The 18,721-nt window shown below is 37.6% G+C and overlaps 1 protein-coding gene across 9 annotated transcripts in view; it reads right to left on the reverse strand.

Annotated features, from left to right (window-relative positions):
* LOC137843444 (potassium voltage-gated channel subfamily KQT member 1-like) overlaps positions 1–18,721 on the reverse strand; it is a 519,382-nt gene that overhangs the window by 215,469 nt on the left and 285,192 nt on the right. For 8 of the 9 annotated variants that reach the window (XM_068658766.1, XM_068658757.1, XM_068658748.1 and 5 more), the window contains 2 exons: positions 3,457–3,532; positions 243–337 (listed from right to left, as the gene is read on the reverse strand). The exons of the other annotated variant lie outside the window; for it this stretch is intronic. In XM_068658766.1, coding sequence (XP_068514867.1) covers positions 243–337; positions 3,457–3,532 — 171 coding nt within the window. The remainder of the gene's footprint in view (positions 1–242; positions 338–3,456; positions 3,533–18,721) is intronic. 9 annotated transcript variants of the gene reach the window in all.

An 18,721-nucleotide genomic window follows, 5' to 3' on the forward strand; every position in this document is an offset into this window, starting at 1 on the left:
AAACTTCACATCATGAACCTTAATTTCCGTTAATTTCATTTGAAGCAAGGGAGAAGAATAAAGGATAATTGTAAACTCAGTCATAAAAGGGGTTAAAAATGACTCTAAGTTAAATCCTCTAGATATTGTGCTCCCTGTTGTGCTTGCAATTTTGGACAATTACTGTTCATTAAGTACACATCTCCCCTAAAGCCAGCTGGCACCAAAGAAATCAAATATTTCATGAAGTAGACAGGGCCTACCTTCTTTGAAGTTCTTTTATCCGAACCATCATATTGAGGTGTCCTTGTGAGTACTGTTCAATCACATCGCGTACATCATATGGTTTCCTAGCTTGCTGTTGAAGGAGTCATAGATGAGATTGAAAGATAATTGCAGTTTAAACTTGATTTTTATTTTGGACATGCTTTTTTTTTTTTTTTTTTTTTTTTTTGGTGTGTCTTTCAAAGGTTATTTGGCTGCCATTTTGTAATGGTTGTTGCAATGAATAAAAAGTATATAGGCATATTAGGAGTGCATATTTACTGTGGAGACGGAGCCAAATGATTCCCATTACTGTCAGTTAGAATCATGTCTTCATGTTACTTCATACTGAGCAAAATATTAGACCTTCACTGTGTGTTTGAAAACACAAACCCAAGACATATAACTTATCTGAGACTACCATGTGTGGTATCTCTCAGCTCATTCCAAAACCATATGTTAATCATAATATCAGAGGACTAAATCACAGCGATAGGCCCAATTCATAACACTTGGACCCAGAGTCAAATGCCTCTGAAGACTAAAAAATTCTGGTGACAGAAATATTATTGCTTAAATAACTGTGAGGATAGATACTTTGCATAAGTATGAAGACAGCTGCACATAGGATTTGTTTGTGGTTCTTTGTCTTTAATGATACCTACTAGGTGCAATTCAAAGAAATAAAGAAAAGATAGACAAAAAATGCAAAAGAGTTGTATTTTTTTTTTTTTTAAATAACAGCAATAACAACAACAAAAGCCCTGCCATCTGCCTAGCTTTATTCCCATTCTAACGAGAATCCAGTTGCTTCTGCCAAGCTCTGGTTTCTTCCTGTAACTACTAAGGCAGAATTCTGAAACAAGTCTAGAGAACTTGCATAAGGTGATGTGATTATAAAAAGTGCGCTTTGGCAAAACTTTATCAATTAAAATTAATGTGTGTGTGTGGTGTAACTGTAAATGATGTCCTTTTGAAAACATCAGCATTTTCAGAGACATACCAACCCTTATGGGAAATGTGGGGCAAGATGTCTCCTTTTTGGCTCTGGCTCAAGAAGAGAAGAAAAAAAAAAAAAAGAAAGGTAAACTGCAAATCTAGTAATTGGAAATTACTGAAATCAGCCCATTAGTCATCTTGTTGTCTGTTTCCACTCTGTCACAGCTTCAGTCAGAGCCATTAGCATGCACCACTGCACACATGCACTGAACACCTACAGTATGTGCTGGAGTCATGCTTGGAAGGCAGCCACAGGATCCTAGAAATTTCAAATAAAAGCATGGAACTGGAATGGAAACAAATCCTGTGAAATGAATGAAGAAGCAAAAGCTCTTCGTGACAAAATACCTTCCTCGTGCTTAGCCATCACCACTTACATGTATTATTACTTTCAGAAGAGTTCATGGTTTCAGTAGTGTGAACGCACATTTGTGTGCATTTCTGAGAAGATACACTTTGGCGGAGGGAGGTTTCAGCTTTCAGTTTATTGCCTTTTTTTTTTTTTTCCTTCCCCAGCTTCACTTCTTGCAGACGCTGACACATCACTATTTCTGGCCAGAAAAGCAGCCTATTGTCTTTGCCCAGAGAAACAGTGCCAGTATCACTCTTTAGATTGACTAGTGGGGGTGCTTTGAGAGCATTTTGGCTAAATCCTCTGTCCTTTCCTCTGGACTCTCTATTTAAACATGATGCATGGCGCAGAGCCTAGATGTGCTAGGGATTTTTCCTCACCTCCTCCCCTCTCCCCCATGGGCTACTATGTGCGTAATTAATTCTACTCACTCCCAATGAAATTTCCTTTCTCTCTCAAAAGAAGACTCCTATCTGAGATCCCTTTTACTGAATCATCATCTCTGAATCCTTCTGTTGTGAAGTACTGTACACTGCAGTCTGTCTGAGCCCTCTAAAGCATAGTAAAAATATCCTTTCAACTTTCTCCATTTTTTCCTCCTCCTTTTCCATAAAGCTGAGCATTTTACATGTATGCCTCTCCAGACTTTGCAGGCACATATCCCTCGTCATGTTTTTATTAAGAAACACTAGGATGTACAATGCAACTTAGGGAGGGATGTGATGGGCTCCCAGGGAAGTTTGGTAAGTAAAGAACTTGATGAACTTCTTTAACTTTCATTCTGTCCACTTCTTTTCCCCAAAATAAATCTCAAATCCTGGCCATTTGGGCTCAGCACTCTATATCCAGTGTGCTTAGAGCTCTTAAGGCAAAACTCAGAATAACAGCTTCTGAGTCTGAATGTCCAAAATCTATTTAGCATGGGGAGGATGATCAGCTACTTTTCACAGCCTCAGGAAAGAAAAGACCAGAAGAGAATTCAGTACTATGAGCAATGCAAGCTTATCTCAGATTTCTATCCCTGGCAATTAAGTGCTCAACTCTAATTAAAATTACTTGAAATTTAGGCTTTTCCTTTATCTTTTTAAAACCCCTTCAAAAGGATTATGAAAGTTGATTAACTTGCTGTGGAACCTCTTGCACATAAAAGTATGAATCTTCAGATGGAATTAACAGGCGCTTTGAATATCTGGCCAGAAGTTAATTATTTATTTTCATGGCACCATTGGCACATGTGTGGTGAGAAGGATGATATTAGAATCACATTCCAAACAAGTTTTATCATACTGAGCTTTAGTAAACAGGCAAAATAAGACTCATTTATTTTATTTATTTATTTTTTTCCAAAGCAGCACATATGTTTTGATTACTTTGCAATCTGATTGAGAAATTTAACTTAAGACTTCATAAAGTCAGCAAATTTCCAGAAGGCAGATGGGCAGATGACCTACAATTTCATAAAGTAAGACCTCTCTGATGTCCCATGCTGGGAAAAAAATTGGAAAGCAACTTTACACGGCATGGTGCTGGTTGGTAAAAACTATTGATATCATGAATAATATGATATATTGAATCATGCATAGCATGTGATGAGTTGAACATCATCTAACCAGTTGTTGGTTGATCAGGGTAGATAGTAACAATATTTGAGCAGACACTCCAACAGTCTTGTCTTCAGTTCTACCAGATGTGGAAGCAGTAGGTAGGTAAACACCACGTAGGAAAGGTATAAAGCTGAGAGCCTAAACTGTACCTTTGACATATTGCAACTGTATGCACAAAGACAAATCCATTCTCAGAGCACTTTCAATGTTATGTAGTTAAGCCTACAAACTGTTCTTATGGTTAACAGTGCTGCTTACCTGAAATTTTCTTCTGGCTACAAAATATTGCATTCTCCTGATGACTTTTACAGCTGTTCGATGTGCTTCGGTTAATCTGCCAAGAAAGACATACACAGACATGGTACCAGGGAGGGAAGGGGGTAGGGGGGAGAGGGAGGAGAAAAGGGGGAAAAGTAGGAAAAATATCTTAATGGAAGATGTTGACTCTAAGTACCAAATCTAGAACTATTTTTTTACAACTACAATGCAAAATTGTGGCTTAGAAAACTGTGTGAGCATGTGTACTTTGTTCTGTTGCTTTACCCTCTTGTATATGCTGGTTAGAAGTATAAAAAAAATGAAAAGAGACAATGAAAGCAGGTGTACAAAGATAATACGTGTGGAGGGGATTAGATGGGATTACTACCAATACATGCAACTGGCATCAGTCTGAAGAATATGAAGTGGTTTTAGAACCATGACTGCATTCCTCATTTTGCTTTTATTGAGTGCTTGCCCATGAGCTCCATTGCACAGAAAACAAGTCCTTTAAAAAGTATTTTGAATTCTTTAAGAAGAAAAAAAAATAATGCATAGAATCTAGCAAATATAAACTTTACAGTCCCTTCAGCACATGTACATGCATGTGGCTGTCTGTATTGGTACCAAACTAGTCATATTATAACTTATCTATATGATTTCACACAGAGTATACTAGGATACTATATTTGCACAACATTTATCTTGCCACTTGGCTGGAAATGAGAAGTAGTCTACCAGCCAAATAATTGCACCCTTTTGTTTATGACAAATTTTGTCAGGGCAGAGAGGAAGCAAGACTTTTGCAATTATAAGAAAAAATATTGGATTTGAGGACTGATTCCTTCCCAATGGACTTTTCATTCATCCAAAATGAGTGAACTAAGGTAAATAAAATTTGTCTTCCAAGAAAACAGCATTGGTAAGAAACCTACATTCTGCACAGACATCATCTTTGACATGTGCTGATAACCCTAGAAAAGCTTGCCAGCAAATTTCTCAAGTCTCCTGAAAACACAGCCTGCTACCTCTTTCCAGTGCATCTGACTGGGAAAAAGGAAGTATTGGCTAGGCCACCTACTTGGATGTCACAGTTTAAAGTATTTAAAATGTGTAAAGATCACAGAGTATTATTTCAAAGTGAATTAAATAAAAGATAAACAAACAAAGCTTATATTTAAGAACTAGCATCATTTTATGTTTTTATAATTTCTCTCTGATACAATTGGTGCTTTTGATTGGGTGAGATAAGAGTCACAAGAACAGTTTTTAAAAAATAAGCTTTCAGTAGCATTTTGTTAGTTTCTATTTCATGTTTTCTGTTTTATATTAAATACACGCACAAATATGTATGAAACTCAGATGCCTATACCACATTAATCCTCATACTTTATATATTTATGTATATTCATGTACATATCCATATATATACACTCACACATGCAACTGCATGGAAGACAATGCAGGGTGAGCACAATTCAAAAACTTCTTGTATATCATCAACAGCATTGTTAAGTACCAATCTTTGCATTTGTGTAAGCCCATCAAAGGCATTTCAGAAATGTCACTAACAGCCTACCAGTAGTTTAGCCTGCAGGACCTTTATTATGGGGAAAGAAAAGCACTCAGCTTGACACTCAGGACCCCTAGCTGAGCTCCTGTGGCTGGTGACTAGAATGGAGACAGCATTCTGCTTGTAAATGGCATATATTTGATAGAGAAATCTTTGTCAGCCTGCACTAGTAATATATACATATATACGTATATATGTATGTATGTATATATGTATATATGTATATATGTATATATATATAACCAGAGAAGATTCATAATTTTAGGGTTTAGCCTGCTTGCTTTGTGTGCCAATAAAAATAAAAGTTTGAAACTATCCTTTAGCTGAAACTGATGCAAAACTTCATGGATGTACTTAAGAGGGGTTTTATGTTTGTTATTTTGTTTTTAGAGTAACCCATATGAAATGTTTCATGTATTGTTTAAACAGCCTCACATAGATAAATCAAAAAAAGTCAGAGATGGAAATGAACCAAGGCAGTCATTTCATACTTCAACTGTATGAAGTTCAACAAAGACAAGTGCTGGGTCCTGCACCTGGGGCACAAAAATCCCAAGCAGAGCTACAGGCTGGGAGAGGAGTGATTAGAAAGCTGCCTGGCAGGGAAGGACCTGGGCGTATTGGTTGATATTTGGCTGAATATAGCAGTGTGCTCAGGTGGCCAAGAAGGCCAACAGCATCCTGGCTTGTATAAGAAGCAGTGTGACCAGCAGGGCTAGGGAAGTGATTGTCTCCCTGTACTCGGTTCTGGTGAGGCTGCACCTCGAGTACTGTGTTCAGTTTTGGGCCACTCACTACAAGAAGGACATGGAGGTGCTCGAGAGAGTCCAGAGAAGGACAACGAAGCTGGTGAGGGGTCTGGAGAACAAGTCTTACGAGGAGCGGCTGAGGGAGCTGGGTTTATTCAGCCTGGAGAAGAGGAGGCTCAGGGGCGACCTTATCTCTCTTTATAAGTACATTAAAGGAGGCTGTAGCGAGGTGGGGGTTGGTCTATTCTCCCATGTGTTTGGTGACAGGATAAGGGGGAATGGGCTAAAGTTGTGCCAAGGGAGTTTTAGGTTGGATGTTAGGAAGAACTTCCTTACCGAAAGGGTTGTTAGACATTGGAATGGACTGCCCAGGATAGTGGTTGAGTCACCATCCCTGGAGGTCTTTAAAAGACATTTAGATGTAGAGCTTAGTAATATGGTTTAGTGGAGGACTTGTTAGTGTTAGGTCAGAGGTTGGACTCGATGATCTTGAGGTCTCTTCCAACCTAGACAATTCTGTGATTCTGTGATTTACTTCTAATCTCCTCCTTTAGCAGAAGTCAGGGCTACAGTGCTTTCTCCAGTGTGTTATCAAGTTCAAGTGTCCAAAACTAAGAGGTGGGCCCTTGGAAGCTGACACAGAGCTGATCAGGCCTCATTTTTAGACACAAATGTTGCTCATTTTTGTGAAATAAATAATAAAAAATGCTATAATTCAAAATTCATTCTGGTCTATTTTCCTGTTCCAATTGTTACAATTCACAGTAATTTTATTGAGACCAAATTCTGAAAAAGGAGTAAGTTCTTGTTCATTTTTAATGCTCACTTGTATTAAACTGAAGGGTGGAAATACATGAATCCTGTCTTCAGTTGAAAAAAGACAGCACAAAGAGGTGAAAAGCCAGACTGATACTATGGATATGTTATCTTAGTAGTGTCTGTAAATCCATAAGGTGAATAATGGCTTTAAATGACCACAGTTAACTGGCAGATGAGTTAAAATCCCTGCTCTGAGTAGCTATCCTCCTAACAGGGGGCTGTGATGCCGTGGATGACTGAAATTCTAAATATTTTCAGATGATTGTCCTAGTCTTCTAGCACTGATGTCCAGAATGGATAATTGTACCTATAAGTCGCCAGGTTATATTTTTCCTATATTTAGCCCAATATATTTATCTTGCTGATCTATATATTTTAGCCCAGAAAGTTGAATTAAGCAAAACCATTTGAGGGTGTCAGTCTGTTATATGACAAAACCATAAATAAGGAGAGAACAAAAGGCCAGAGATGCCTTGTTCATGTTCTTTCATGGCCGCATTTCAGTAATGCTCAACAGAAACACAGCACTGCTTGCAGTGAATCTCCCAGATATTTTGAGACACACAGAACTCATGAAACAACAGTCTAGGGTATTTGTGGTAAACACCATACTTGCACACTCTTTCCGTATGGCATTTCCTACTGACAACAGACAGAAACGACCAGATGTTTACAGGTATTAGGGTACTTGATTCCTATGGATGCAAAGATTTAACTCCTTCAGAGCTCTAGCTCTGAAATGAAGTCATAGAGACACAGAATCATAGAATAGTTCTGGTTGGAAGGACCCTTAAATACCATCCAGTTCCACACCCCTGCCATAGGCAGTGATGCCACCCACTGGATCAGGTTGCCCAGGGCCTCATTCAACCTGGTTTTGAACACCTCCAGGGATGGGGCATCCACAGCTTCTCTGGGCAGCCTGTGGCACTGCCTCACCACCCTCTGAGTAAAGAATTTTCTCCTAATCTCCTATCTAAATCTCTCCTCTTTTAGTTAAAACCATTTACCTTTGTTCTGTCATTATCTGACTGAGAAAAAAGTTGCTCTCCACCTTTTTTATAAGCCCCCTTTAAGTACTTAAAAGCTGCAGTAAGGTCCCCATGGAGCCTTCTCTTCTCCAGGCTGAACATCCCCAGCTCCTTCAACATTTCTTCATAGTAGAGGTTCTTCAGCCCTCTGGTCATCTTCATGGCCCTTCTCTGGACCTGCTGGTCCTCTTTCTTGTGCTAGTGGCCCCAGGCCTGGACACAGTACTCCAAATGGGGCCACAAGTCAATAGGACCTGACTCTTGCTCTAAGTAGGAATATGGGTGGGTGCCCACACTCCGCTTCTATGAGAGCAGCCAAGCTCTCCTGCCTCTGTGCAGCAGAGGGCAGTGGCATACACACACAAAGGGATGCTCTCCAGCACATTAAAAAATGTTTTAAATTGTTTAAAAACTTTACTCACAAAAACAAGCATGAACTTTACCCCTTGTTACAGATGGGGTCCATGATAAGGTGGACTGTTACTATTGGTTGGTTTATTTTTTATGCATTTTTTATTCAGAAGAATATGTCTAGAGTTGTATCAACAAAGTACTTTCCCATCTTTCAACCTAAACAGGTAAGAAGGTTTTGTTAAAAACTTCCCTCAAAAGCCCCTAAAGGAAAACAAAATCAAAATTCAATGGAAGTCATCAGGGTTTGGGAAAACTATGAACACATAAGAGAAATTAATAATGGAAGTTTGTAACATCTGTAGCTATAATGGATACCATAAAATGTCTACTGAAATAGCACATACTTGGATACATAAATGATACTGACATCATCTTAAACTGTCTAAAAGGAGGACCAAAGCCTTTGACTATTTTGCAAAAAAAAAATAAAAAAATAAAATAAAAAATATAATGTGATCCTTACCACTCTGTTAACTGATTGCTCATCAGAATGCTCAATTTCAAGAAAAGTCAAAGCTGTCCTTAAATGTGAGTGTTTTCTGGTTTGGCTTATGGACTTCTAAGCTCTCATATCACTGTGGTAGGGCAGGGAAAAGAGAATGGGGAACGGGTGGAGGTCCTGGAACATACATGTTATAAGCAGTCCCCACCCTGATTTGATGTTGAGTAACTCTCTGTCAACCATGCTAGTGGGTGAGGAGGAAAGGGGCCCCACTTTGCTGGCTGATTCACCTTTCTCCTCTGCAGGTCCTGAGTATGCCTGCAGAGCCTAGTGGGATGGCTGTGTGCTAAGGAGCCACTGCAGCCTCAGGTTTGGTCCTCTGCTCGTGTCCTAGAGAGCACTATGAAAAGTTACTACTTTTAGCTGAAAAAACTTGGATATGTTTAAGACTTTTTTTTTCCTCAACTGCAGAAAGGCAGTAGCTTAAGCCAAAGAAGCTAAACATTTTCAGTTTAAAATGATTGAATCAAAGGAGAAAAGAGAGATGATCAAATCCAAAGCAACTCTGGAAAGTATCCACATTTTTTTTTTTCTTTTCCTTTTATATACCATTCTCTTTGTTAAAAGCTAGTATTAGCCAGCTCAAAGCTATTTTTTTCTTCTTCTTCTTTTGCATGGAGTCCGATAACTTTCAGCTTAATGTGCTTTGGAACAGCCAGGGAATAATTTAAGAGAAAAACAGATATGGAAATGGATCCTAAATCCAGCAAAGATAAAATAATTCCAGGTCATGCTGAAGCACAGTGCAAGTCTAAACAAGCCTGTTATCAGTTTGACGTACTTTTCAATCCAGAAACATTTTTTAATCATTAGAGTTCACTTAACTGTAGAGACAAGGGGAAGAGCTTTATTCAACCTGTGCTGCAGGATGACTGCAGATAGTGGGGCGTGCATTCCAGACTGGTTTTCCTGACGTTTATTCAGGTGTTGTGAATTAGAAGTTATTTAGTGTAACTTAACTACTTTGATCATGAACTGTGGAAAATAAAGGCCGCTTCAGCAAGGTTAATTACAGCTCTCTGTCCCAGTTTGCAAAACTGGTTTGAGGATACACATTTACAGTACTTGGATTACTGCTGAGATTCATACAGTTGTTAAATTTTGATTGCTTAACAGGAAAACACATATAAAGTCACTCTAACTATATTTTAATACTGGTCATTGGATAGTGTTGTAAATCCTGCCCAGAGCAACATACAGCATCATCTATTGTGGCGTTGTTCACTTGACATGAGTTGCTAAGCCAGCACAAACACTGACTTGGTCAGTTATGGCAACTGGTGTATAAAGAAGTTATTTGAAAAGCTCAGCCTATATCTGCCTTTTTGTTTTCCCATCATGTTGGATTGAGAATATTCACATTCAGGTTCTGTTTCTGGGAAAGAACTTTAATTCTCAGTCACAACTTTGATTTTCCTCATGTACAATTATCTCAAGTGGGTTGATTAGATAAAAATATAAACCAAGATTATTTGCATTGAAATCATTACCATAATCAAAACTAAACATGAAAGGTTGTCATCACGGAGTAGTTTTGTCTCCAGGTGCACATAGCACAGACTTCTTACATCCATAGGGGAGATTTTTCATTATCCTGCAGCTTCCAAATGTTACTGAATAACAGTATTTAGTAGAGGTGGGTATCAGTTATATTCAAATGTAGCTAAACTGTGTAGTTACTCCATTATATGGATAGCATGCACCAATTAACTGGTGAGGCAGGAGAAGGATGGGAAAACAGAAATCAGAAAGGTCATAAAATGAGAGAGTTTATTACAGACAAGTACAGCAGACAGTCCACATGCAGTGACATGCATTATGTGGACCTTCTACTGATGGAAAGAGATGATGGAGAGAGTGATGTGCTCATCACAAGAAATATAAAGAAAATAAAATTATTTAATGCATTTTAAATATTGAGGGAAATTACAATGTCCAGATGAAAAAAATATATTCTTCCTACCATTAAATGAAAATAAAATTAGTATTGCTTTCAGCTAAGCAAAGCCAGACAAAAAAACTCAAAGCCTTTTAAAGAGTTTAAGTTAAGAGAAGGTTGCAGCTTGAATTTGACATGCAACCACCTGGAAATGTCAGGCAAATTCTGATTCCAGGGCTCACCCCAAGCCAGGAGCAGCAGAGAAGTACAACATAAATAAAGCAGAAGAGGTTTCCAGTCCTGTAACATTTCATCAAAGCCTTCTGAAGAACAGATACTATTGGAGAACTTCCACCACTTACATGCTGGAAATTTTATAAAATGCTATTTGAAGTGAAACCTAAGAAAAAATTTCAGAAAATATTGGCACAACTTTATTTTTCCCTTTATTCCTAATCACGATCCCACCTTCAGCCTACCTCATCTCTATTCTAACCATGTCCTTATCTGAACCTTTTCTTTTCAGGATCATGTTTGGCTCAAAACTATAAATAATTTAGGATTGAATTCTTTAGAAACAGAGCAGCCTGGAGGCATATTTGGCTTCATCAAACACTGCTGACAACCTCTATTTATGAAGGAATGCTGCAGATTCTGCAAATCTCCCTTCAGCAGGTACTGTCCCAGGTAATGGCAGAAAGAGTATAGAAGTGATGTGTTTGGGGGTACAGCTGCATTCTGGTATCCCGTTATTTGACAAAGATTTTGTGGCACTGGTCTCCATCCATCAGCATACACACTGATGCTTCTCTGAATTCATTCCAGAGTGCAATTGCCTCTGTTTCTATTTCCTTTTCTAACCTGGCCTTCCCTGAAGTGAATGAGAAAGAAAGCAGATTTCCTAGTGCTCCTAGGGATTTGGGCTGGGAAGATAGATAATGCAGAAGCAGACAAACAGCTTGGAGGTGAAACACTATTAGAACAGGAAGAACTAAGACGTTTATAGGGAGCAACTAGCAAGACAATATATTGGCAGAGAAAACACCAGTGGGAGAAGCAACAGGGTGTTTTCTTGATGTTGTTCATGAAGGGAATTAAAAAACAAACAACAACAACAACAACAACAAAAAACTCCTGAAAATAATTGGAGGAAGATGCAACCTGCTCATATAATGCAACTGAATGAGGAAGAAAACCCCTTAAAACTTTGAGCTGTTTTTCTCAACCCTAGACAGTCAGAGTTTTCGGTTACAAGTTTGTTTTGTAATACTACAAAGTGGGTTTATTGAGAAAGTGGGAGAAAAGCTCTGTGTTAGTCCCCTGCTAATTAAAATGCATAATTAAAATGAGTAATTAAGCTTACTACAGAATGTTCTTGTGTCTGAGAGCCCAACTGCCCTTGAACAACAATTCATCTGCTGAACTGTCTCTGAGAACTAAAGTAACCATTGGATATTTTGGTTACATCTTTCTTCTATGTTATGTTGGCAGCAAAATAAAAGTGCCTGGTCTCTTTTCTGCCATTTTAATTCTTCCATTCTTCCTGCCATGTAAGAAAAAACAAGATGATGTCATAGGGCTGTATTTGAGCATGGAAATACAAACACAAAAAGATTTTTTTTTTTCTCCCTGAGCAAACTGCTTCTAGAAATTGCCACAATAGCTTCCTGCATTAGCACTGTACCATGACTACTTCTGGTCCTAGGACAGCTGAAATAGTTTGTCCCCATGTCCGTACTCATTTGTTTAGAAAACAGACTCTAACCACAAACACCTCCTTGGAAGGTGAACGAATGCTGACAGACAATGACACATTTTTGCCCCACCTATTACACCACATTGACCCTCTTAGACAAGAGTATCTTTTCACTTCTACCTCCTTATGATTTGCTTCTTCATCAATTCACCTTTTAAAAATTACAAACAGAATTGAATGCTTTGTTAGTAAAAGACACCAGAGAGACAGACATCACCAAGCCCAGACAGCATCCCAGATGAGGAGATGCTTTTCTGGAACCTAAATAGTGCTCACAGAGATGCAGGGGGAACTAGAGTGGTGCTGCCTTATTCAATGGGCTCTGGTTTACTCACTTCAAAAAATGCCACAATCCAAATTCTCAAACTTTAAGGCTCCATTTTCCTTTTCACTGTATTCAGTATTTACAGGAACAACGTGGTGTTGTTAATATACAGCAATGACTGAGTGCTGTATTTAAGCTTCAATGATTTTCTGTCATGAGAATATAAGGCCTGGCAAAGACTGATTCTCTGAAATACCAGTTTGTTTGGGTTCATTAATCTTAATTCCTATCTTGCCTGAATAGGAACTGGATAACAGTCAAGTCAGGGAATAGTTCTCAGAATTAAAACTTCAATGGCCTTTGGACTGCTTAAAGCTTCACATTTCTTTTAAAAAATAAGTAATTAATTAATCTGAACCAAGTACTAGAGGGTGACCCTGTGGAATTGAGCAAAATGCTTCTTGTGGTTTTAAAAAACAACAGCAACAAAAAACATTGGCTTTCAGCAGGACCTTTCCCTGGTAGCTCTTGTGATTTAGTAGTTACAGCAGGGGCTATGGAAACACTACTCCTGGGCTCTTGGATTGATTGATTTAACTGGCCTGTGTCTCTCTGGGTGATCAAGTGCAAGTCTTTTACCTGGCTATACTCTAGTTTATATGTCTATAAAGTAAGTGTAAAACCTGCCTAAGTCATGGAATTGTTGTGAGGCTTATTTCAGTGAGGATTCTAATGTAGTTAGAGATCCCAAATGAAGAGGTATTTTAGTTTATAACATGGCTCAAAAAATGGTAGCAACAATATGTTTTTCCCTTAATGAAGACAAGTAAAAAACTCGATGATCTTGAGGTCTCTTCCAACCTAGAAATTCTGTGATTCTGTGAAAAAGGGAGAGTGATCTACAGGCTTGGTGCAAACTGCCATTGCACTGCCCCCAAAGCAGATGCACTTTTCCAAAGCTTTTTTCCCTTCTCCATCATCAAAACCCTACTCCTCCTTCTCCTGAGTACCTGAGCAACCTGTCTGGGAATTAGCTCTCTGTTCACCACATACTCAGCAATGTAAGACATCCATAGCATCTGAAGCCAAACAGGACCATTAGATCATGAATGTGACCCGCTCAACAGTGCAGGGGATTGCATTTCACACAGCTGCCCTTGCCCTGAGCCAAAAACCTTGTGTAGGAATAAAGTAACTTTCCAGAAAGGCATCTGGCCTTGATAGAAAGACCTTTATATACTATTAAAATTTTTATTTAAAGCTGCTAGTATTCAGCTTCTATCCTACTCTCTCCAACTGCAGTAGCAGCAATTATTTGCCTTTTCCAGGTCTTTTGCCCAGGGACCTTTGATGGAGCCAGATGCACTGTCTCTGGCCTGGCAGGGAGACCAGGCTGCGGTGTAGAGAACAGAAAGTACTGCTCTCTTCAGAACTGCAAGGAAGGTTTGAAAGCATAAAATACTTTCATCATTATTACTCTGCCCATGGTCTGTCACGCTCTCAGTAATTATAGAGATTCATAATGGAAATGCTTAGATGGGATGGAATGGGTGGCAGATGCTTGTAAGACCTAAACCATCAATATCACTGCACACTTACGTGCAGTTCTTTAGGGCACCCAATTCAAAAACACAAAGGACAGGCTACAGTAAGGGCTGCTGCCACCCAAACTGAAAAAAAAAATCTAGCCCCTAAAAGATGATGGTGGGACAATACAGAACAGGGCTGCAGTCTGACACCCTGGTCAGGAGACAGAGGATACAGAATAAAATCCCAGTGATTCACAGAACTGGGAGAGCATGGAGAGGTAAGAGATCCTTTTCACTGTCAGCTCCCAAATGTACAAAAGCTTTATTAGCACTGATTTGCCAGCCTGGAAAGATCCCAGGAAAGACAATGTAGACTCAGTAGAGCTTTGCTTGGTCCTCCACACAAATGCAAGAGAACCTGGGAAACCTATCTGGATATGTGCAGGTGCTATACAGGATGTGCTGGATGGACTGGGTGCATTCATCTTCATGTTTGTGTGTATGTGATTATGACAGTGCGAATCCCCTATTTTAACATAAACTTACCATGTCCTCCTCTAATATCTTGTATTGAGTTCTTGTACACAAGAATCACTTTATACAAGCAGAAAAGATTGTTGAAAACTAACTCTAAAATTGAATTAGTACCCAATCACCTTCAAACTCACACTTCACTTGTCTTGTTAAACACATACATTCTCACAATGGTATTGCAACTTCCCATCACCGAAGTCATAGCCCACTTTTGAGTTCCAACTTCAGTTTCTAACATAACTTTTGCTAAGAAAAAATATCATTTCAACATTAGGTGTATTGACATTTAAAAATAGGACAAAAGATATGGTTTCATCTTTATTTATTTATTTTCAGTGTCCATTTTGCAGGCAATGGTGACCATACACACAGAACCTCACAGAAAACTTTGTATGGCCACTGATATTTATATTTTTTTCCACACTGTATTTCATGTAGAACATGCATAAAAATCTTACAGGCCTCATTTGCCTAATACTGAAAATATGCAGTGCTTATCAATAGTTTAACATGAAATCTTTTATTGAAAAAATAAATATGAAAAAATAAAAATGAAATCTTTTACTAAAAGGTGCAAGCATCACTTATGCAAAATTACCAATGAAGTCAGGAGTTTATCTTAGATTCTTATTTCAAGAGATTTAACTTGCTTATTGAAGAACTGCTTTTGTTAAAAGATTATGCATTTAGGAAAAAATTCCTTTAGGAAAAGATGTAACCTATTTGCATTTTTTTTTCTTTATCTCAGCTAGTGGATGAACAGAAAGAAAATGTTCATATACCAACTCTTTGTGACTTACTATTAATGAATAGAAAAAATTGTTTGTTCAAAGTGAGTGAGGAAATCTGTGTTTTCATCCTCTGGGGAATTCTGATTTTCCTGTCTTTGTTTCCATCCTAACTCACAGGGAAAATACTTTATAAGTTATTGTGAAACAAAAGATTCTGAAAGCATTTCAGTGTGAAATGACAGTATGTTTAATTTTGTACTGCTTTAATAAACATGTTTCCAAAGAGGAAATATTTTATTCTTTTATAAAATGCATGCATTTTATTCAGTTCACGCCTTATCTCCTCACAGTGACTGGGACTCTACCCTGAAGACATACACTCTATACTGTGTCATCTGGTGCAGAATAAAGACCACATGCCTTAGAGAAGATGTACTCTGGTTTACAGGATACTATTACAGAATGGCACATTCAAGCTATGAATCATATGAAACAGCATATCATGCCTGGGCAGATCCAGTTCAAATATTGGTATGAACTTTGACACTTTTCAAGTAATCACAATGTTCTGAACTACTCCTGCAACAAATGAATTCATTTTATTTTTAAATTTGCTATAGAACCAAATTAATAATAATATAAAAATCCCTTTAAATTTCCTCATAGATGAAGTCTATTCTGAAGTATTTTTTTTTTCACTTGAAAAACCATCATATCCATGTTCACTGAAAGGTACTAGCAAATGGGAGATCTCATAGAAACAAAAGATATTCATACAGTATTAGTGCATATTCATATGAGGCTGTCTAATTAACAGGATAATAGTAATTAGTATCAGTGCTTCAAAGTCTCCAGCTTTTTTTTTCTTCTTTTTTTTTTTTTTTAATTGGACCTTGAGTATGCTTGCACTGCAATCAAAAGTGTTTCTAAATAATTATGCAATCACTTAGGTGGCTAAAAACCTGAATTGCTGTAATTAGAACACTTAATAGATGCAATTAATTATGTCAGCAATGCTGAAAGCCATACAGAAATATGTTCAGCCAAAAAAGAAGGGGGGGGTTGAACTTTATTTCATTTGACACATTTCCACTGATTGTTCTCTGACAATGATCTGAGAAGTCCTTTTAGAAGTTCTTTGTGAGAATGAAATAAAAACTGGGAACAATGCTATTAAGACTCCCACTGAAGTAGAATTTCTTTCTTTCTTTTTTTTTTTTTTTTTTTTTTTTTTTTTAATCCAATGAACAAACATATAGATATTGCCTCTAATCAGTTTCATGTTCTCTTTGAGAAACTGTATTTATACTGGGTCTGGAGGAACTGGCTGTAGAGATGAGGTGGCAGCTCAATTGTTAACACATTCAAACTCAAAATTTCAGTGCTCAGAAATATGAAATATGTCATTCCCATCTATCCATTTTAGGCTGAAATAAGAGCACATTTTCTTCCAATACACTTTGTTATGTGGAATTTTCCCAGAATACTCCCACCCTCCAACAAGTGCTTACATTATTGAACTGGTTTGATAATGAATTATGGGCTTAGTTTTCTAAAAGTTCATAAACCTATAGGCTTCAACACCATTCCAAAGAAGACTGAGACAATTTATCTTTTTGCTTGGAAATTATGCAAAAAGAAATTATGCAAAATCTGAGGTTTGGCAGGGACTGCAAGGAAAACCACTTCAAATACTGTAATTTAAAGTGAGTTTATTTTGACAATTTCAGTTTGCTCAAACCTGAAACTCAAAGCAAACCTCAGGGCAGAAGTGTAAACCAGAAAAGATAGAAATCAACAAACATTTACACAATACTCCATGAATCAAAGGTACTTCACTTCAAATGACATGAAGCAGAGACTGACAAACCAAGAATCAGAAAAGAACAATCTATGAGCACAATCTGCATCATCTGGATTTAACATAAAACCAGTTTTTCTCTCCTGTTACCAGCCTACTCAATCATGAAGACCCACTACTCTCAAGTTTTAAGGACCCCATCCCCATCTTAAAATTCCTATTATCGTTATTTCAATCTTTTTATTGCCCACAGGACATAAGACAATTTTCAAGACTTATGCTGTGAGATCTATAGGGGAAATAAAGACACTTCCTATTACCCCAAAAAATTTTTAAACTTGCAGATACATTTAACAACTATGTCTGAGTGACAGCTTTTCTTAATTATATAGTGTCACAAGCAATAATCAGCTTAACCTGGTGCTATCAGTTATCTGAAGCAAAATACCTTTCTTCAAGAGAAGAGAGCCAGGCAACAGTTCATAAATGCCTTTTTTTTTTTTTTTCTTTCCTTATGTGGCATCTTTTGGCCAAAGAGATAAACAAAGTTTTAAACATACAGACTTTAAAGTAGCTCTTCTTCTTACAAACAGTAAAGGTGCTTGTCTCTCTGTTTAATTTATTCCACAGCACAATATACTCTGTTCTGCTCCTGGTTACCGAAACTGACCATGCTTCTACAGCACAACATGCTCAGATCCTTTCAAAGTAAGGAAAGAACCAAATCTAAATGTCTTACGGTCTGGATGAATCGTGACATTAAATGATAGAAGGAGATCTCCTTTTCTAGGAGCTTTCTAGGAGAATGAAGTTTCCTTCTGGGTCAAACAAAGCATTTAATCCACCAGGAAACATATTTTTTAGTTTTGTGGGAAAAAAAAAAAAAAAAAAAAAAAGTTAATTTTCATTCAAACTAGACAGAATACTTTTTTAATATATTTGGATCAAGCTACAATGGAAGAAAATATTTTCAGCAATTTTCAGCTGAGCTCTGGTGTACATATTAAGTCAATGGGTATCACAAAAAACAGTTTCTACTAACTACATGCAAACTAACCATTACAGTAGTATAAATTATATGATAAACTGTGTGGGACAGAGCATTTACATTTACAAGACTGCAGCATCCTGATGAAGACTGTATATCAGCCTGATCAGAGTGTTGCTGCTTGTGGTAATGTCTGATGTGAAAGAAGTTTTCAGAAAGCTGTAATGGAAATGCTTTTTCTGTCCAAAGAAACTCCCATCAGGTTTTGTTTCTAGATGAGATATCCCAGGAACACGCTGTCACAGACTGAGATCGTTGAAAGATTTTGCATTACCAATATACTGAAAATGCACAGGTAGTTTTTAAAAACACAGTGTCTCTGTATATATATATTTTTTCAAATGACTTGGGTCACATTGTAGAACTACAGTTTTCTGTTTCTGGCTGCTGTAACATTAAATCATGAAAATCTTTATTAATCTACACTCCTTTCCTACACTTTAAAAAATAGCTTTTTAATGGAATTGCCTAGACAAAAAGAAACTAGCCTACTTGACAAGACTGACAAGAAATGCCTGCATAGTTTAAGATCTGATCAGAATCAATGAAGGATTTGATTCTGTAAAATCCACATCTAAATAACTTTCTCTACATGAGTTATTTTACTCAACTACACAGGCTGAAGACACATCAA

This window comes from Anas acuta, chromosome 1 (genome assembly GCF_963932015.1).
Source record: "Anas acuta chromosome 1, bAnaAcu1.1, whole genome shotgun sequence".
Classification (NCBI taxonomy): domain Eukaryota; kingdom Metazoa; phylum Chordata; class Aves; order Anseriformes; family Anatidae; genus Anas; species Anas acuta.